At 40.6% G+C, this 21,469-nt stretch overlaps 1 protein-coding gene across 3 annotated transcripts in view; it reads left to right on the forward strand.

Annotated features, from left to right (window-relative positions):
* The window catches only part of ITPR2 (inositol 1,4,5-trisphosphate receptor type 2), a 240,651-nt gene that overhangs the window by 143,725 nt on the left and 75,457 nt on the right, over window positions 1-21,469 (forward strand). For all 3 annotated transcript variants that reach the window (XM_057370513.1, XM_057370515.1, XM_057370514.1), the window contains one exon: window positions 21,065-21,173. In XM_057370513.1, coding sequence (XP_057226496.1) covers window positions 21,065-21,173 — 109 coding nt within the window. The remainder of the gene's footprint in view (window positions 1-21,064; window positions 21,174-21,469) is intronic.

Genomic DNA, 21,469 nt, shown 5'->3' on the forward strand with positions numbered 1-21,469 from the left:
GAGAGAAAAATCCCTGCAAATATGGAGCGTCTGGGGCAGCTTTAAATTGAAGCAACAATTTTTATTGATAACCATCTGAGGAACAAATTGACATARCAGGGCTGAAAGACAGAGAAGTGATTCCCCCATCCCCACCCTGCAGCATTCACCATTTCTCCCAAGTACCATTTGAAGTCCCATCCTTCCTCCTGTGATGGAAGCTAATGTTCATTGTCTTGCCCTTGAAAAGAATAATAGTGCTGCCCAGGAGCTSTGAAGAAACCAAACCCTCCAAAATTTTGAGCTCTATTAAATCTCCCCTACTTTCTAAGGGCCAGAATATACTGCTTACAGGCAGTCTGATTGCATGGCAGTCAAAACATTTTCTTCTWAAACATTTCCCCTGCCACCACTACAGTAAGAAAAAATAGCCATTTATAAAGCTGTGCTTGCAACAAACTCCAGTGCTATTTGATAAGATCAGGTATACTGGTTATGCATCTGGGGAATATTCAACAAATAATATCACTTTATATGATACACATTCTATTATCCTGTATTTATTGTATTTCCAAGAGGATGTTATTGTTGGAGTTGTTTTTGTATTAATAAGCATCACAAAATGGTAATTTTTTTTTGGTGGTTAAGAGGTTTTTGTTTTCCCTTCTGTTGCTCTTCCTCTGTTCTCTMACTTCACCTCTCTATATGCAGCAGACCTGTGTTTAAATATACATTGTGATGTATGGTTACATAACCCTGTCTTGCAAAGCACTGAAAAATGATCCCTGGCTTTATCTTCCGACTGTTTTTTAAAAGTAACATGTTTTGYGTATAATCTAGCACAATCAAAAGGCAGAGGGAGGCATACTGCTGCTACATAAGGATCATTTTCCACAAATCAGAACAAAAATAATAGAAATTATACACCAACAAATATCATATGCTTTGCTTTTTCTAGCCAATGAGTCCTAAAACCAGAGAGTATAAATGTGTTTGCTAACGAGTGGATACTGAGTTGATTTAATGAGTTGGTGATGCAGTTGGTGACTGCTCATTATCATCAGAGAATTTAACTTGCTGCAGCATCTCAGAAAATAAATGAGTGCAGCTCAGACTGGACTGTGCTGTGAGCAAAATGAGAACTTTTCCTGTCTGCAGCTTTAGCAGTCTTTGGTTCTTCYTGCCTCATATTAGCCCTGCTGAGCTGTATTTCAGGTCCTTTAACATCCACTGCTGATCCATCCAAGGCCAGGTGAGGAAGTGGTGCCAAACCCTGCTTCTCATGAGCAGTGGGAGTGTCCCAACAGGTAAACAGATTCAGAGGTCTTGACAGCTGGAGATTAACAACAGGCCTCCTCTCAGAATAAAGGACCATTCTTCTCCCAAGCTGTGGAGAGGGAGTATTAGGGCTCTGGTTATCATCCAACAGGCATTACAGGAGATAAAGGAGCTCCAAAGGTGTGGAAAGCTCAGACTACACCTTGAACAGGTCAGGTTGCTTATGAACGAGAGCATGTTAAGAGTCCTGCTTAGCTGTGCCAGTGCTGTGACTGAGTCAAATAARAACACCTTATTCAGGTACCATTTATGGAAAGAAAACAGCAAAATTCTTCCCATTCTGTAGCCTACATTTTTTAGGGCTTCATTCCTTAAATACCCATGTTCCTTCAGAGCTGTGGGTTGCTAGTTACTATAGAAGAGCAGCACATAAATAATAACAATGAAATTTGTTTTATTTTGGAGTTGTTAGAAAATCACTGTCCCTGTAGGGTATAAATACAGTAGAAGAGGTTTCGTGTGTTTGCACTTCGAGACAAAAGTTCTTCATCCTTAAAATATACAGTTACAGAGAAAAATGATTATTTTTTTTCCTCCTTGGTGCAGAGTTTTAGAATCTATTGCATGATTTTTACACAGTGCTGGAACTCAGAGATGTATGCAGTGAAACTTTAAAACTGCATTGAGTTTTGGAAATGTTCACCTGTTAAAAAAAAAAAAAATAAAAAAAAAAAAAAAAAACCCAACCTACAGAGAGTTTTAAAAATAGCCCAAGTCCTCCTGGAATTCAATTACAGATGCCTGCCAGCTGCTTCTCCTGCCCGGGACAAGCATTTCTAGTTCCTCTGTTCCTCTGGATGTTCCTTGCAGGGGAACAGCCCGTGTGACATGATTGATGAACAGAGAGATTGGAGAGAGAGGTGCTGGGGTATGGCCCCCTGCCATCCCTCCATCCCACCTGCTGCTTGGGCTGTCCTTTCATAGTCACGATTTGCGCTGTGCGATTGTTGTACAATGTGGATACCGGCTGTGCGGCCACTGCTGGGACTGGCACTTTATTCTCATGCTATGTGCAATGACTTTTTCAAAAGCTTTTTATTTAGCCCCTGTAGCACTGTGTCTTACAAAAAAAAAACATTATAAGAATCCCATCTTCTTGGATCTGTATTCTGGCTGAGTTCACAGGCGCACATTATGTCCCCCATTTGCTAAAATGCTGAAGTGCAGACCCTAAGCTAAACTGCAGGCTTCATTTCCCCTGGAAATATATGCAGATTGTAATATATATGCCCATGAGTGCCTATGCTGTGTTCTCCCATAATATGGACCTTGCCCTTAAGGAATTGTTTCCAAACTTTTGGTGCAGGATCAGAAGAAAAACAAAAGGCAAAACACCAAAACTGTGCTTATTAAATTACATGGACTGTCTTTTGTTGCATATCATCTTTTTTGTTAGTCTGGTTGCCGATGATTCAGCTGTCCAGTTCCAGGAGAACATTTTCCAGCAATGTAGTTTGGATGTAATCCTCTTTCTGGTCTTGTCCTGTTTTACCCCCATAGGCTTTCTGAGTGTGTGTGCCCATCTGTGTGTGGCAGTGACAGGAGCTTTCCACCCAGTCTGGCTGTCTGCAGGATCTCACTGGTTCTGTGCTGCCTTGCTCTCTTGGGTATCGTTTTACTCTTTGATTGGGAAGAATATGGTTTGAGGGTTTGTGGCAGAAATTCATTYACTAATTCATAGGGGAGGGAAGTGGGGGAGGAGAGGGAAGGGAAATAATTCTTTGGTACAGAACAACAATCCTCCAAGGACATAGTTACAGTATTTCTTGTTAAAGTACAACGTGTTTGTTTTCAAATCATGTAGAAAATGCAGTGATTCTGTGGCTGAGGCTGTTGCCTACTTAGCACACAGCTAAGATGCAGATACAGCTGTTCTGAGCTGAGCAGTCCCTGCTTGATGTCTAGTCCCACTGATTTCAGGAGACAATTCTTATTCACAGGTCTTCCAATAATATGACATGGCTGCCTGAGAGCTGGAGACATGAATGCCTTGTTTGATTTGAGATTTCTCAGTGATTTTTAATTTTGGTGCAGAGATCCCAGCAGAACTGATTTTAATTAAGAACCTGATCCTTAGCTCTTAGATTTAATGATGGGATGTGCCTGCTTACAGTGTGCAGTGCTGCCCTGCCTTAGGGATCTCTAGGCTAGCTCCAAATTAACCCATTTCACAAATTAATTTCACAAGCAGAATTGTACAGCTTCTCTTTCTGGTGCCATCTTGTTTCTTGTTTTGTGAGGTGCTTCTCCATAGTGATGCATGGATGCACTCACAGCCTCTTATGAACTGAGGTCAAATTTGTTGTTAAAATCAAGTAGKTTTTAGCTGTTTGACACATACATTTTTTTTTTATCCTAAGATTTTAAGTTAGGCTAAAGGTCGATGCTTCCAAATTGTATTTTTAAAGGAGGCTGATACATGTGTGATAAAAGTGATGAAGCTGATGTCTGAGAAGCAGAAGTGCACACAGCAAGTCACTGGAGCTGACAGATTTCAAAGGGCTGTAGCTGGCTCTGTAAGCCCCTAGCTTGGATGGTTTGATRTAATGCTGTTTCCAGACACTGTGGGGATCGCATGTGCCAGTGCTGGGTGTTGCCAGACAGAAACCACAGCAATTCACCCTCTACATAATTACCACCTACAGCAAGGCTAGCAGCTTTTAAACGAGGAGGAGTGGGATTCTTTATCGAGGAAAACACCAAGGAGTTTATGTCTTGCTGTAAATCCACTTAATCTCTTCATTGGAAGGGCAAGGAATAGTGACAAACCTCAGCCAACACAGTGCATAATGAAGTATTTTTTAAATGCTCCCTTTGATGTTAAACTGTAACACAGGCAGAATCCAGAAAAATCAGGTGGCGTTTCTTGCAGCTCACACAGCATTAGCAGTGGTTTTGGACATGCACTATAGCTGTTACATGGGAGGCTTTAATGTGCATTTTGAGTACTTTTTTCCCCTCTATCTGGATACTAAAGTTAATAATAATGTAAGCATAGATCTAGGCACTTAAAGGCCTCTTTTGGACAGTTGATTGCTTAAAATACACAGCAACGTTGTTAGAGGGAAAAATACCAAATTAAAATTTTGTATTTAATTGTTTACTTTCTTTTCTTACCTACTTTTCTAATCACTCTCATTAATATATTAAGAAACAAGTTGTCTTATGACTGTAGAGGTGTGTGGATGTGAGGGGGATTGTATCCTTTGTGGAGTGCAGCCGTGCAAAAACAGATGTTTGGGATTTGACTCTTTTGCTGTGCTGGTAGGACTAACAGATCAGGGGAACGTAAGGTGGCTTCCTTTGCACCTGATCCAAATCCCATTAAAGCCACTAAAAAGATTTCTAATGTTATTAGAGCCATKATGGGATCACTCCAGCCACACTTTCCTTGTTCCCTTGCTGACAGCATGCCTGCTCAGTGTTCCTGGTGGAATCAGTCATAACAAGCAGGAAGATTTTCACCCTTGCCCACCAGGCAACTGGTCTTTACTGGTTTCACATTTCACAGTCATTGCATCTGCTCCTCACCAGTACAAAACTCAGGTAGTTGTAGTAGAAATGTAGATGGGGAGAGCTGCAAGGGGACCTGAGCCCCCACAGTGCTCTCAAATGAACCAAGGGGGYCCTTGGCACTGGGTTGCTTTAAAATCTGCCACTTAATTTGCAGATAGAATTCATTAATCTGCCGTTTATGTGATCTATATTATTCCTTCTTGTTACTATGGGCACAAAGAAACCCTGATATTGAAAAAGTGGTCTCTTGAGGCACAGGTCTGGGGTTTCAGTCAACTGGATGAAGAGAGTTTAGATTTTGCTTGAGCCCATTTTGATTTGTGCCCTGAAGGCTGAAAGATGGTTCTGTGCTGGCAAAAACTCMGGGTGCCTTCAGTGCAGATTTATTACAGTGTAGGGGAACGCACCCACTGCCAGAAATATTTGACACAGCATGAAAGGAGCCCACTTTGCTATCAGGTAGGGCTGCAAAAAGCTGGAGAGGTACCTGCTGTTTGCTTATGAAACATTGCAGGTGTAGACATCTGTGTTCAGCTGAGTCTTACGAGCTGAATGCCCCCCTCTGCATCCCGCATCAACTCCAACTTTTCTGACTGCTTCTTAGCATGTAACTTGCAGCTTTTCCAGCACATTGTTCAGCTGTCCTGCCTCATGGAAGGGTTTGGTCATCACAGCTTTGCAATAAATGCATCTGTAATCTTCTTGTTGAAGCATCTTAACATTGTAAGAGCCAGCTATGAGCACTGCTTTTGATCCATGTGAGCTTCTGGCTGTGGAATAGTTGAAATTATCATAAATCTCCTTGAGATGGATTTTTCATCCCCTGAAATGTAGCCCCAGCCTCACCTGCACCTGAACTTTTTTTGTGTGTAATTTAATACCAGAAGCAGGAGAAAAGCATTTTGAGTGATTTCCAGTGAACCTTTGCTTGAGGTGAAGGAGGAGACAGATGCATTCACTGCCTGAAAAATGGTTGGCTGTTGGATCAATAGATCAGATAGTTTGGTGTGAGGGAGTGGATGTCTTTTGCCACTATTAGAATGGTGTGAAGCAGATTTCTTTGCTCATTGAGACTGTAGTTAGGCCAAGAGATGGCTTGCAGTTGTGAAGCTAAAAGATCTTTGTCCTCTCTAGAGGCTGAGGGCATTCAGTCGGCACACAGCTCACTGCCCAGCAGGCACAGTCAGCATCTCCCCACAAAGACCCAGTGCTCTTTGAAGGATGTGGGAATACATTGTAGTGTCTCATGTGAAAGATCTGTCCTTTAATGAAGTCATACAAAGACCCTGTGGTAGTATTTACAGAGTAACTTGTGCTATTTAAGGGAAAATTTAAGATAATTGTGTTTTTTTGACTCTGCGTTTCCTTCTACCTATGCTGTGTTGGCTCAAGTTTGGAATTCTAATTTACTTGTTAAACTTTAGGTGGGAGGGCAATATTCTGAGGCAAGCTGCTTACTTGAAGGTCCCATTATCATAAGTGCGAGCCAAGGACCATAGCATCCTTCAGGAGCAGACTGTAAATAAGGGCCTGCAAGATCTGGCTATGTCCTCTCAGTCCTACTTTTGTCTTTTGTTTCAAGATAGAAGATTTATATTTTATGTCACAAAGCAGATCATAATGGTTATCTCAGAGCTCATTGTTATTTTGCAGTGTTTTTGAGGCCGGTAGCCTAATACTGCAAAGTTGTTTGTAATGTTAAGCTTCTACACCTAAAGCAGTGAGGTATCCATGGTAACTGTCTTGCCTGTACACAGTCCCTCGGCTGCCTTTTCACACAGGTCAGAGCACGCACATTCCCAGAAACCGACTCAATTTTGTCTGCCTTAAACATCAGGTAATTTTAAAAAGGCACTGGCTCTGACTTTTTTTTTCTTTTCTTTTTTTTTCTTTTTTTTTTTTTTTTTTTGGTGATAGAATTTAGTTTTAATTAGCCATTTGAGCATTCTGCTAGTGAAAACAAAATAAAACACCTCTGCCACTGTAAACATCTCTGCTGCTCAGACCTATTCAAATTAATCCTTAGTCTTGTGCTTAAAATGTTAAGGGCTTTGCAGCAAGCAAATTCCAAATTAAAGTTTCCACTTAACACTGCAGAAACATCATAATATGAAGTTCATAATGGCACATTTTCATCTAGGACCTCTGTTAGTACTTGGTATACTCAGTTTCCTTTGTCTGCTCTTGTATATGAGTCCAGTATTAGAATCTGAAGATTATCCTCCTTCCTTCCCATCTTCTTGTTGATTTGCAAAATATGTGTTCATTAAGATGAGTTTCTGTTCTTATCTACAATGATTTTTTGCTGTTGTCTGAGGTACTTATTGGCATATATACCAAAACCTGAGGAAAATTCTCTGCAGAACCAGATGCCATGCTTGGAATGTTTTCATCTGCTAGCTTGCTTCCATCTTAAACTTTTCCTGTCCTTTTTCTTTGGATATCATTTTGCTTCCTCTTGGTTTGTTTTGTCAGTTGCAATGCTTTTGGTGTAGTGAATCATCAGGTGTGTTTCTACTGCGAGTTTGGCTTAGTGACTCAAGTGTGGAGAAGGAAAAGGCTCATCTTTTAAGCAGATGCTTCTTTCCCCCATGCTCACTTGTCCTTTCCCCATCTCCTCCGGAGCTCCTTTGTTAAGCAAGAGGCATCATTACCAGAGTTGCTGAGGGACAAAAGCTACAAATCAAGTGTCACATGGATTATAATGTGTCCTTGGTACAGCCAGGGAACACGGAGGAAAAAGGCAAAATTGGGGGGGACGAGGAGGAAGCAAAAAGATGGAGCACAGCAAAGCAGGGGAGACAAAATCCAGATCCTCTCCTGGTCTCCTACATCGTCCCTTCTGCACTATATAAATCTGTCAGGCTTTGGCTGAGTCTCGGCAGCTCATGGTGCCACAGTTAGAATACTAATTCTTGCTTCTATACACAGGGAATTTTAGGCCAGAGAGGGACATTAAGTATGTAGGTGGAGGCATCTGGGTGACACTCAGTCCTTTGCAGTCAAAAAGCCATTTCATCATCGAGTGGACCCACAGGGAGACAGAAAGGCACTAATATGTATAGGAAACCAATTTATGTAACCAAGCCTTTGCAAAGTGGTAATTAATTAAAGGAACTAAATAATGGTGTCCTTCTGGTCAGTGTTAGTTAGGGCTGAATGAGGGATCTGGTGTTCATAGGCTGTCATCAGAATTGAGAAGTCTGATACTGGGCAGTCCCTGCCATGCAGAGGCATTCTTTAGTGTCTTAGAGGATGACGAACTTTGGGCTTTGCTAGTACAAAACAGAAGAGTCTTCTGTGGGAGTGAGAAGGAGAATTTGGAGTGACCTGGCTGAGCAAGTGAGTGTGTGTGCCCAGGTCCACACCAGCAGAATGTCCCCCTGGAGAAGTGAGCCTGGAGCTTCTCTCTAAGAAGCTGCCTTTTGTTCAAAATCTGGAATGTTTCTACCTGTCATTGTTTTTATATAAACCAGTAGCATTCTGCTGAGGATATTCATCAGGTAGATGAAATGCAGACCTTTCTCACATTGGGATTTTAGAAATATACTCTCTTGCTGTGGCAATTCTGTGTTTAACCTGTTGGAGTCAGGKTTCCAGCCGATATTTTGGGTCACTGTAGTGCTCTGCATGTCAACCTCATCAGAGATTTTGTAAAAGCTGTTTTTCTCTAGGATCTGCATTGGTTTGCACTGTTTTTTGAATCCAGTACAAATAGACTTGGTACACTTAATGTTCTCTTTTAAACACATGTGGATTGCTAAAGAGGGTCAGACCAGAGGATTAAGAGCATTTCTTGCTGTGTGGCCATCACCAGATGCTTCAGAAGGTCTAAGAACCCCCACTGCAGGCAGAATTCAAGTTTTCTATTCTTCCTGAAGTCTTGGAATAGTCCTTAACAGTAAGATCATAAATCTGTGGGCCCTAAAGCAAGAGATTTTGTCTTCTTTCCCATAGTTGTTTTTTTAGTATTTGCTATTGTAACTGGTTTTACTTGTCTATAGAAATGCCCAAATCCTCTTCTGAGTCTTGCTGAATTCTTGGCCTTGGTGACTTCCCATGGCCATCTAATTATGTGTGGGCTGACAGTTGTTTCTTTATCACTTTTTCATCGACCCTCCCAATTCCATTGGGGCCACTTTTTGGGTGGGAGAAGAAACAGGAATTCCTGACCTCCCCACCTCCACCCCATTAATGTTTTGCTGTACTTTTGTCACMTCTTTCCATCTCTCTTCCAAGGTGAGCAATCTCAATCCATAATACCAGAACTTTTCCACACCTTTTTGTGCTCCCAGCACTTGTCTGATCCTTCTGGGAAATGGCAACCKGTAGAAAACACAGGACTTAGATGAAACTGTGGCATTGATCTAACTTAGAGCACTTACAATATAATAGAGCACCATTTCCCATCCTACTCYATGTTTTCATGAGTTTTTTTGCTCCATTCAGAACAGAGCATTTTACCAATAATCAGAMTAGGCTGAGCAGTCAGTTATATAGCCCTGAAAAATGATGGTGGGTTCTGTTTTGTGCTCATTTAAAGCACTGACTAGGTGCCATGCCTGTGCAGTCTAATTCCCAGTTACTGAGRCTGTAAAGTTCATGTTGGTTTTCATAATGCTGTGGAGCCCCTGATGGTGGGATGCTTCATGGCATTTATCATAGAGATATCAGGAGTGAGGATATCAGTACCCTTGAAACACAGCAGGAAAAAGTTGCTGTTACAGGACTTCCAGAGAAGGTTTCCTGCAGGCTCACAGTCAATCTGTGTAGTGCTTAACACCTCTAAAGAAGTATATGACATTGTATTTCCATAGCTACATGCTGTGCATATAGGAACATTYCAGTGATAATGTATTTATCCTTGGAAGCAATAGACATTTAGGCATTATAACGGCAACAGCTTCATAATAAATATATGCTAAAATGTGTTATGATGAAATAGCTAATGCACATGTGCTGCAGTCTTATCTGGGACAATAAATAACTCAGCAATTTTAGCAAATATTAAATATAAAGGGGCARTTTAATATTATGGGTGAACAGCTTGCATATTAAATTTTATATAAACATGAAACTGTCTTTTAGTAGTGGGAATTTGAGAAGCTGAGACAAGCTCATGAAAATGTGACTTCATTTCCCTCTTGTCTGTACCTTTGAATAGCTGATTTAATTTCAAGCAAGTTTTGGTCATTTTTCAATCAGCTGTAGAGTGGCTTCAATGTTATTTTTTTCTGTTCAACATGGAAGATAACTTTTTTCTGATCTTGGGAAATTTAGCATTTGAAAATTGTTGCTCCTGAAATAAGATGTCAGCTAAGAAGCTATTGAGTTCTGATATGACAGCCAATATACCTCTGAAAGTTATTAAAAACAAAATGTTTCTCTGTTAACAATGTTYCAGTTTCATGCAGCAACTTTGACTAATAGAATTAGTTTATGAGACTTYTGCTGCAGTGTTGCACAAAGTCAGAATTATTTCCATGGCAGTCTTCAAAAGATATTATTAGATTTATTTGTTTGAACTGATGAAATTTTAGACTCCACAAGTGGAAAGCTAATATTRGCCTCTAATTTAAAAGGGAGGATTGAGAACTGCTTTGGAAACMTAGAGGTTTTTCCCAGTGAAAGTTGCACTCGAAAATCAGGATGTYTATGTGCCATTTGGAAGGGAAACTGTTGTAGAAAGTTGAGATAGGTCAGGAAAGACCAGCTCCAAYGCCGAGTCACTGCAGGTTTGGGAATCAATGGGTAAAATCCAGGATAATCCCAAAATGATCCTGGAGAGGTGCTTAGCCTGCTCACTTATTAATGACATTAATGGGAGTTAAGGTGGCCTGGTCTAGCCCARGGTCTGAACCAGGACCTGATTCCTCTCTCCTGGGAAATAAACCTTGCCAAAGACCTCTTTTCCCAGTGTCTTGAGGAATTCAGCACTGGGGTTATTGTGGGGCCAAGCCCTTCTCTGTGGCAGCACAACCTCTGCTGGGGCAGAAATGAGAGCTCAGATCTGCAGGGAGATTGTTTTAGTCACAAGATTATCCATTTCTCATACTTTATCAAGGGGTCCTTTCTTGCTAGCGTGACCTTACCTCCTAATCCTRTATTGCCATTAATTCTTAGCTACTTGGGAGTGGATTTGCTGTTTGAGGAAGAGGAGATGTGGCTCCTTGTGGTGACAGCCAAATGTCAGCAACTATGTCCTTGCTGAGAGTCAGCAGCAAGGATCTAACAAAAATCAACAAATCTACCAGAGGAGGTTGCTTAATATGTATTTGATATTTGCCACCTCTGGCAATCAAAGTCATGARTCAGGCTCCTAGAAATGATGAAACTATTTTGGTTTGGTTTCTTAACAATCAAAACCTCATCCACATATTTTAGCAGCTTTTTCTTTTTTTTTTTTTCCCTGGCCCTCTGGGCTTTGGCCACACAGATTTCACATTTCCAAGTACTATTCTCAGGATGAGGGACATTAGAGATTAGTGTGGTGGTAAGGTGGTGGATTTTGTTTTGTACTTTTTTTTTTTTTAATGYGAACTGAAATTCTCATACAAGCACAAAACTTCAGGTRCTGAACTTCAGGTGCCAACCATCATGAAAAGGATTATACAGCTGGAGAGTTGACATGAATAGAAAATTTCTGATCAAATTTACTGGAAATTTATTCAAGCTACTACTTTTTTTTTTTTTTTTTAACTGAAGAACATGAATTATAAATATTATCAAATTATCCGTGTCAAAATGGATAGCTAATAAAGCACTAGACTTGTACTATTGTCTAACTTTGCTCTACTTTTCTGTTAGTCTGAAATGCCACCTAATTTCRCAGATGAAGTGAAATCAGTGCAGTAGCTGACTTTGTTCCAGGTGGGAATTGTTCTCCTTTGCTTAGAAAAGGGGGAGGATGTTTTGTTTTCCTTGTGGTGCTGTGCAATGCAGAGTGAAGGGAGAATCTGCCTRTCACTGCAGTCACAGCTTAGGACATCTCCTGCTGTATCCTGGCCCCGCCCAGATGCTTTTTGGAGCTGACTTGTGCTCGTTTTCCAGCAAAGTGGAATGCTAAGGCCATGTCTCCACACACCACTGATAATACTTAAATATTGCTGCTGCCCTGAACTGCTGCAAGGTCGGCTTCCTTCTGCCATTCCCATTTTGCTGCGTGGATGGAAGCTGCTGGAATGTGTTTTGACCAAATATTTTGTTTTGCTTGGCAGTGGCCACAAGTATATTCAGACGCGCACACACACACAGACACATGTACACACACCTGGGTTTTTTCCCCTTTAATGCCTGAAATCCAGGAAATCAGCCACAATTTCTGTTTCCATGTAAGAATACAAGAGGCGTTTCTCAGAAGTGTCAGGTGTGTTGATCATTTTGTCAGGCTGGTTCTCAGGGCACTCTGGATACAGGGTTGCTGATCATTGTCAAAAGCACATCTGTAAATCATGGAAAGACAGAATCTGGAAKTTCTGTGAGTTGAATATAGTGGTGTTCCAGCAGAGGTGAGTGGCACTAAAAGGAAAAATGGTTTTGACRAGGTCTTGGGATTGTTTTGAGACAAGATATATGGCCCTTGATTATTTTGCAGGAATGCTGAGAATTAGTTTCTTTTCRTATCACTTAAAAAGAATTATAGACATACAGAGCACTTCTAACAGAATAATTAACTGTGAACATTTTTATTTATTGAAGAAAGTGACGCAGATCACAGTTTAATGACATTTACAGCATAAAACTCCAAASCATTGAGAACCAATGAGAAGTACTTATTTAACAGTGTATTAAYATTATCAACAATTCATGTCAAATCCAGTGAAAAATTTCTGGAAGCCTGTAACCTGAATTGCAAAATAATTCCAATAATGTGGTTTAAGAAATGCATAGGTTGCTTCAAAGGCAAGCAGGGACATGAGTACAAATTCTGAAGTGTCATCATCAGTCTTCACGGTGTCCTCACTGTGGCCTTGCARTGCCTGAAGGGAGCCCACAGGAAAGATGGAGAGAGATCCTTGTCAAGGGCCTGGAGTGACAGGACAAGGGGGAATGGCTTCACACTGACAGAGAGGAGGTTTAGATTGGATATGAGGAAGAAATTGTTGCCTGTGAGGGTGGTGAGGCCCTGGCACRGGTTGCCCAGAGAAGCTGTGGCTGCCCCATCCCTGGCAGTGTCCAAGGCCAGGCTGGGTGGGGCTCTGAGCAACCTGGGAYAGTGGTGGGCGGTTGGAACTGGATGATTTTTAAGGTCCCTTCCAACCCAAAGCAATCTTTACCAGTAGACAAGGAAGAAATTGAGAAATCAGTGGAATTGGTGGCAGGTAAATACGAACAGAAAACTGAAATGCAGAAGTGCCCCCTGAGCCAATTTGAAAGCCCTGAGCCAACAGGTGAAGATTCCGCTTTATCTGATCCAAAACAGGACAGGCTGCATCTGCAGTGCATTCCTTAGCTAGCAAATCAGTTATCTGTAGTGCTCTGGCTTTGGAATTCAACATAATAGCAACATGGCAGAAGAGAATAATGTCATGAAATTGGTGTTTGACCACTTCTAGTATTTTCCCTTGCTACCTGTTTCAAATWGCTCGTGAAACATCAAAACACAGTAGTGCTCCTAAGTATGCATCTGGAAATTAAGTGTCTGTTTTGGTAAATATTCACATTAGGGCACTTAGGGGTAATTTTTTTTTTCTTGCAGAGCATGAGGAGCTCTGCACAGAAATCCTGTTAACAAATAATAGGATTTGTGTGCATAACTCCTTGTGCATCACTTTGAAAGTTTACCCCCTGCAGCATAAGAGTTAGATAATTTTAGTCTTTGAAAATTGTGCTTCTCAGATCTGGTCTTTTCCTACAGTCTGTTATTGATGGTGCACTCATAAATGCTTCTGAATAATCGTGATCAAATCTTACATTGTTTTCCTTCTGTGGTGGAGAACTTGAGTTATTGTGTGTCTCAGTGCTTTGTCTTGTACTGGAGGAAATTTGAAAGGAAAAATTACAGAGGTGCAAACCTGACCTGTTTTGTAAGTGCACAGTTTATATGCACAAGTGACAGATATAAACAATAATACTTGCTCATAGCCAAGTCCCGTTCTCTATATATATAAATGCATATATACATATGTAGGGATTTTATATTTGAACAAAAAAAAACCAAAAAAAAAAAAAAAAAAAAAAAAAAAAAAAAAAAAAAAAAAAAAAAAAAAAAAAAAAAAGAGAAAATAAAAGCCATTCAGCAGCTACTAATACTTTGTGGCCCAACAGAAAAATTATGCAATTACAAAATCAAACTCTGTTTTTCAAAGTGTTTTCTTCTCAGTCTAAGTCTGAATGCCCCAGTGCTGAGGTTTTCACTAACCCAAACAATTTTCCTATCCTGCTGTATTCCTAATGGAGACACTTATAAGAGGTACTGCCAAAAAAATCTTTCTCTTAATATGATGCTTTCCTGAGTTTCTTCAGGGTGCAAAATTGGACAGTCATTAGGCAAAACCTGTGGGGTTTTTTTGCACTGTATCCAGTATTTTTTTCCCTGTCCATATTGAAAATGGACTGGCAATAGCAGTTGTTTTGCAATAGTTTGGCACTTAAGCTTCCAGCTTTCGATGGAACCTGGAACTGCAAAGGAGAGAAGAATTAAAAGACTGTTTAAAAAATGAACTCCTTTATAGAACAACTGTAGTTTGGTTTTCGAGAAAGTCGTGCTTGTTTTTTTTTTATCTGGACCTGTTAATGCATCTCTGCATTAGTTACAGCCTCAAGTTTATCAGTTAGTATTTGTGATGTAGGCAATTTGTATTGAAACAAGTGGTTTTCCTCCCAGTTTTGTGTAGGATTGAACAATGGSACATTTTAAATGTGGGGTGTCTCTGCCTAATGAGAGACAGCTGAGAGGTGTGGGTGGCCAGCTCTCCTCTCCTAAGAGAACTGTGTCATGAAGTCTGGTGCATATTTTGGGTTGTTTTTTTCTTTTCAGACTTGGATAAAACTCTTTTGCCTGGCAAAGTGTGTGTCTGCTCCTTCTCCTACTTAAGTTGCTGGCAAACCTCCCATTGATTTTAGTGGAAGCAGAGCTGGACACCAGCTGGACCCAACTTCATATTTAAAAGTGCTTTTTTTCCCTGGGGTGAATAAATGCCCCAGTGTGCAAATARCTCTGCTGTTGGGTGTAATATTTTATTGGTGGAAATATATCACTTTCAACTATCAGTTGGCTATGAAAACATCTTGTTGCAAAAAGATCAAAACCAAGAAAAAGCTCACTCTGTGTAAAAACAAACAAACACCTCCCCAAAACAAACAACTTCCCCCAGTTCRTGAGCCCCCTGGAAGTTGCTGGCATCATGAAAACAGAGATTTTCCACTTTGTGCACATAATAGGAGTCAAGATTCCGGGGCTCTCTTCCAAACCCGTGCTTGTGCAACACCGTGTGTGTGGTAGCTGTGGCCTCAGCTGATCCCTTTTGGAGATGGAGAGATGTCTGTGTCATCTTACATTTCAAGARCAGGTTGAATCATCATTTCAAGGGTTATAAAACCACGTGTGGTATCTTTGCAGAAGCCACTTGCACAAAACTCCTTCTCCTACCATGTTTTGTCTCCAAGAGAACTAAGGGAGCAAAATAGTTTGAAAATGGATGAAAAGCAACAACAACAACAACAACAACAAAACAGCAACCGAAGAAATCATCCTGAAGCAGACACTCAGACCAAGCAGAATAGAAATTTCATTTATAAATAATAACAAGAAACATGTAGAATTAAGTGTTTTTTAAACAGCCTTCATAGAAAGCCAGGCTTCTAACCTCATCTATATTTACTACAGCAAGAGGTGGCATGATGTCTTCATAGATTATGTGAGATGACATATTTTTGTCACCCGGCTTGTTCTCCTAGTGCAGACCACAAGATCTTCAAATAGTTTCTGTCTGAGAAGCCACCTAGTYGTGGTTTAGTAACTGCCAGCAGTACAGACTATCACACCTCTTCTTAAGCTGTTCCAATAGCTAAATGCCACTACTGTTATATAAAATAAAAATAAAATTCATAACCCACAAACTGAATAACCCAGCTGCCTCTAGATCTTTTCTAGCTGAATTTCTCCATCTTCAGCTTCTCACCAGTGTGTCTTGCACCTTTTATCTTTAGACTGAAGTCATTTATWATATCAGATTTCTTATGTAGATAGCCAAATACAGAGTTCATGCTTAGGCTGATAAGCTCAGTAAATTGAAAGCCTTGAATTTCTGATGAAAAGCCATGTTTTATTCTCTAATCACTCTCATGGAGTTTCTCCAAACCTGATCCAATTTGTCAGCAATCTTCTTGAGCTGTGGACCTCAGCTTGTGATGTGGTATTGCTGCAGTAACGGGACCCTGTGTGTGAATAAATAAGATAGTTTCACAAATCCTATATAACACCTCTTGTTGCCCTTTGCAGAATTGTGGGATTTGGGGAGTTGTCATTGCACTGATTTTTTTCTCCAAGGCCTTTCATTCTTCTCCAAAGTCACAACMCTACTAGAACAGAATCTTCCATTTTTTTTGTGTGTTCTGCATTTTATTGTTATTAAAACATGCAGAGGTTTGGACATAATGACACTCATATTGTTGCTTCCAGTTAGTTTAACAAATGATGCCCAAACTGTTAGCAGTGACTTGACCTCATCACCCCTTTTTTTGTATGTCCTTTCTAAACACAATTAATAATTATTTTCTGTATCATTYAATTTCATTAAGAAAAGCCCAGAATGAGGCAGACAATGCATACTTAATGAGTTTTCCCATTAGAAGCCTATACATTTGTTTATGATTTCTTTAAATTGCATGTTGAATTCTGTCAGTCACTCAGTTGTTAAGCCATTTGATAACTATCCTTCTGGGCTTACTTAATCAAAAATTTTGCCTTACYGGGGTTGTGTCACACTGCAGTTTATCAAATTTCACCAGAATGATATTTTCATTATTAGTAAAAGCAGAATATAATCTTTAGAAGTTTCAGAAGGTTTGTTTTTGCAAACTTGTACTGAGGCAATTATTACAAGATGATGCCAATTTTMAAACTGCTGTCAGTATATAGTAGTTTATTTTAATTTTGTGTTAATGGAATGCAAAATCAGCCATTCCTTTGCCTTTCCCAAAACTTATATCAAACTCACYGGAGAGGGCTGGATATCATTAGAAAGTTTAAAAAGTACTCTCTGAGTACTTTTGGAAAAGTATCATTGCATGAGAGATTTCTCACAGTTCCCTAGGATTTTGTAGCTCTTCCAAACTTTCTGAAAACCTGTATTAGTTGATCAGAGATCCCCAACAGCTCCTCTTTTGTACTTGGCTGCAAGTTAGACATATATAAAGATTTAATAAGACTAGCTTTCATGCATCTTCCTGGATTAATGCTGAAATACGCTCACTGTAGCACAGAAATACTTGTTGCATGTAGCTGCCTTTTCTGTGGAATCACTGATAATCTGAGCATTTCCACTTCATTAGTTTAATGTAGAGTGAGAACCGGAAGAGATCACCAGATCCTCTAGTTCAGCCTTCAGAACATCCTAAGTATAATTCCAGTTCCTTAAGAAATGTGCAGAGTTATTTAAGACAGGACAGATAAGTTTTGGTGGTGTAATAGGTGATGAGTGGTGAGCCGGTGCTGATGCAGCCATGATAAGCCTTAGATACCTCTCTCAGCCATTGTTTCCTGGCACATCCTCATGTGGAACCAGCCTTTTGCAGGCTCAGACAAGGCAAGTGAATAAACCATTGTATTAAGGCATTTAAATCAAGTTTAAAGACCAACGAGTATAATGAAATACGGACTGAGAAAACGTAATTTGTTTGTGTCTACATGTTCCTACTGGAATAATTATTCCCTATTGGAAACTTTTGCCTGTCAATCCCTAGCTATTTAAAACTGCAACAACAATATCCAGTTGTTGCTTTCTTGTGTCCTCAGTCTTTATCCTAGCTTTTGTTAGGGACAATGCAGTGGTATTCATCAGCAACAATAAGACTGTTATGTTTCATTGTATTTTTTCCARAGCTATACAATGTTCTAGCCATTATGGAAGGGATTGCAGTCAGCTGAGTGATGTTTACATGCCACTTCCATACCCTAATAAGAGGTATAAAAGAAAGTGTATTGTAGCCAGCAGGGCAGAGATTCAGCTTGGAAAGCCAGGACTTCTGCCTTGTGTAGAAATGCAGGAGAGGAAGATAGTACTACCCTGCCTAGTGTGCTTTGATTTTTGGCCTTTGCTGTAGCACCATGARTGTCAGTGGTATCTGCTGCAAACTGCTTATTCATGCTGCTGCTGTGATCATTTGCTTTTGGGCAGTATTAATTTTGTGGCTGTGCTAAGTTAGGGCTCCATTTCCAAGGACATCAATGGCGTGGCTGTCTCGCTTGTCCTGGCAGCAGCTGGACTCGTCCGTGTGATGGGGCCGTTCTTGACTGTGTTTGTTGGCGTTCCCATAAAAGCATTCCCACACACCTACGCCAGCGGGATCAGTGCTTTTTCTGGAAGCAGGGTCTTTCCAGCTTTTTCTAGCGTGGTGCCTCACAGTCACATGCTGGAGGTGACGGGCRTTTCTGAGACATTCCTGTGCGTTTCTCAGCCCCGGTTCGTGTGGCTGGGCTCTTCTGCTCTTTGTAGTGGCAGCTCGTTTCACAAGACTCATGGAAATCATATGGCTGCCTGAGGTCATCACAAGGGGGATGAAGATCCCGAGTTTGCAAATATGTGGGTTGAGCCTGAGGGTACATTTTTGACACAGCTGTCAGGCAAAGCAGAGGTTCCACCACATTTCTGCTTTTCAAACACGGCATCCTTGACCCTTGACACTGTGGCTTCTGGGAACTATAACTGTTTCTGGATTCATGGGAGGTTGAGAGAGAGCAGGAATCCTAATAATTAATACTTCTTGGAAGAAGAAATGAAATCTCTGCCTTAGTTTGGGTATGGGTGGTACAGGATTCCCCTTTGCATAGCCAGCTGGAGAAACATCTTCATATTCCTTGGTGTCTTTGAAGGTAACGAGGCAGGAGGAAGATGTGAGATGTGCTAGCAKTTGCTTCCAGGTAATCAGACCCCCGTGCTAAATCACTCCATTTGTTAGTCAGAAGCTACTTTGTGCTTTTAAACATTCTTCTTGATAAAATGAAGGCTGGTTTGGTTGAACAAKAAAGCTTGTGACCACAGGTACATATAGATGGTTTTCGGTGTTTCTTCCCGTGACTGCATTGTGACTGTTTATATAATTTACCATTAGTCATCAACAGACTGCATAGGTTGCTGGTTGAGGGTGTTGACTCATGTGTTATGGCAAATGCCAGCCATTGTGATTAAAAGATCGTGTCTCAAAGCAATGTCTATTCTGGATTGTGCCCTAGTTGGGAGTTAAAGAGGGTTTCTGCTCTGTGACCCSCTTTGTGCAACACAGTTTTATGATTCTGTGATATATATGTCTGAGAAAGCTCGAAAAGGGACTTTAGCCTTCTTCTCAGTCCATGTTTATCAGTTCTGGTGGGAACTTTTTCCCGCATCAATAATGTTTTTCTTCTTCAGGAGATGAGGAAATGAGGTTCACTTTGCTGTGAGAGGCTGAATTTTGGTCCCAGCTAGAGACAGGACATTGAGCAGGAGGAGCTGATGCTCTTACCCGTCATAAAATTGCTTATGAGCTTGGTTACTGTACCCTGCCCATGCACTCTGGGCTGAACCCCATCACAAACCAGGCTGGGAAGGAATCTATCTCTGTGTTAGTTCCTCAGAGACTTGTGGTTCTTTGTCTTCCTCTGTAGTGTAGAGCACACTGGATTAAGCTCATCTCGAAAATCCACACAGTAAATTCCCTGTGGGTGACGCTCCTTTTTTTTTCTTGCAGCCATTGTGTTTATATCTTTAGATGTTTTACTGTGGGCCTTGTACTTTCTTTGGCTGTTTGAGGGAATTCTGTACAGACTATGATCAAATGAAAACACCAGAATATGAGAATTAGGAAGGAATGGCTGGTTGGTGTCAGGTGACACAAAATCCTGCATTTTGGCACTTGTTTCAGGTGGACGAGTCCATTGTCTTTGAGGCCTGTGGAGCAGTGAAGCCCCGCTATGGTGTGTGGTTKCTGCTGGAAATATTGCTAAGTTAACAGAGAAGTGGGACTGTGAGAGTGTCTGGGACTTGGTTCCCCAATGCTTGCTGTCTGTGTTGGCCACACACCTCAAAACACAGAGGTGTTTTGATCGCAAAATTGAGTGCTGCACTAATGTGCAGGCAYTGGCAAGCTGCTAAATGCTGAGAATGCTTCTAGTGCACATATTTTTTTGAAGTTTTTTTCCATTAAAACCAATAATTTAGTAAAAGTAGGGATAAAATAGTTCCATTTTGCTGCCAAACTCTTGAAATGACCAATTTTCCCCTTCTGTGTTGGTCATTGAAGATCACAGTTACTCTTCTTTATAAAACCTAAGGTTACACAAACGCCTACACTTGTTGTGTCACCTTCTGCCTCTCTAAAGCTGAGTGTTGAMTGCAGGTGTTCTGTGGAGACTGAAGGCAAAACAAAGATGCCAAGTAATTGGTACYCCCGACTCTCAATCCAACGTGTCTCGTGTTGCAGAACATCAGTAAAATRAAAGGCAAGATCTTCAGAGAGCTGCATGCAAATTTTGACTGGTTGTGGTTTTGGAAGTCAAGGAACAAGGAGATACAGASAATGCTTTTTAAGCTGTTCTATCAAATGTCATATCTTTGTTTTAATATTTTATGTGATGTGGCTTCTTTCAGATGATCAGCTGGATTATCTGAGATCAGAGAAAAGGGAGTGGTACTACTCAGCTGCAGAAAATAGGAAGAAAGTACTGCCATGGCAGGGTAGGGCACGGACACAGTGACTGCAGAGCACTGGCTGTTTGTGGAGCTTGTTTGARTGTACACCTCTTACAGACAGCCAGTCACAATTATTGAGGTGGAAGTATTTTATTTATAATCAGTAAGTTTAAAACTAACTTTAAAAAAAGTTTGTACAACACTATTTTAGTATTTTCCCCTGGGATTTGTTAGATAAGACCATTAGAYGTTTGTTTTCTGGACGACTTTCCCATTTGTGTGCTTACTAATTCTAATGAAAATACCTACTAAATTATGTATCTGTGTTAAACAGCTTGCTTTGCAAACAAAGGAAATTGGCCACAACACTCATTTCTTCTATTTTTGTCTTTCTCTTAAAGGGCAACACTTTAAGGAAAATACTCCTGTATCGGTATTTTAAAGGGGAATATGGAAGTGGCATGAATGGGCCTCTGTCTACCAGCTACAGCAAAACTGCACAAGTGGGAGGTAAATCAACACACATCATTTCAGGAGAGCAAAATTAGCAGCACCATTTTTTCTAATGGGCACATTGGACGTGCTCCAGGCATTCAGTTGGTAAATAAATCAAACGTGTTCTGTAACCACTTAAAAGAGAGGTAGTATCAGACTTTTCCTATTTTTAAGTTGTACACGCTTGTCTCAGACTGTGCATTTGGAAGTACCAAAGTAGGTACAGTAAATAAATTCAGAAAAGCATCTCTGTCTTTGGACAGAGATGATGTTGTTTCTGGAAGCTTAGATTTTTTTTTGGTATTCCAGAT

Source organism: Malurus melanocephalus, unplaced genomic scaffold (genome assembly GCF_030028575.1).
Source record: "Malurus melanocephalus ecotype Western Australia unplaced genomic scaffold, MMel_1.1 scaffold_128, whole genome shotgun sequence".
NCBI lineage: Eukaryota > Metazoa > Chordata > Aves > Passeriformes > Maluridae > Malurus > Malurus melanocephalus.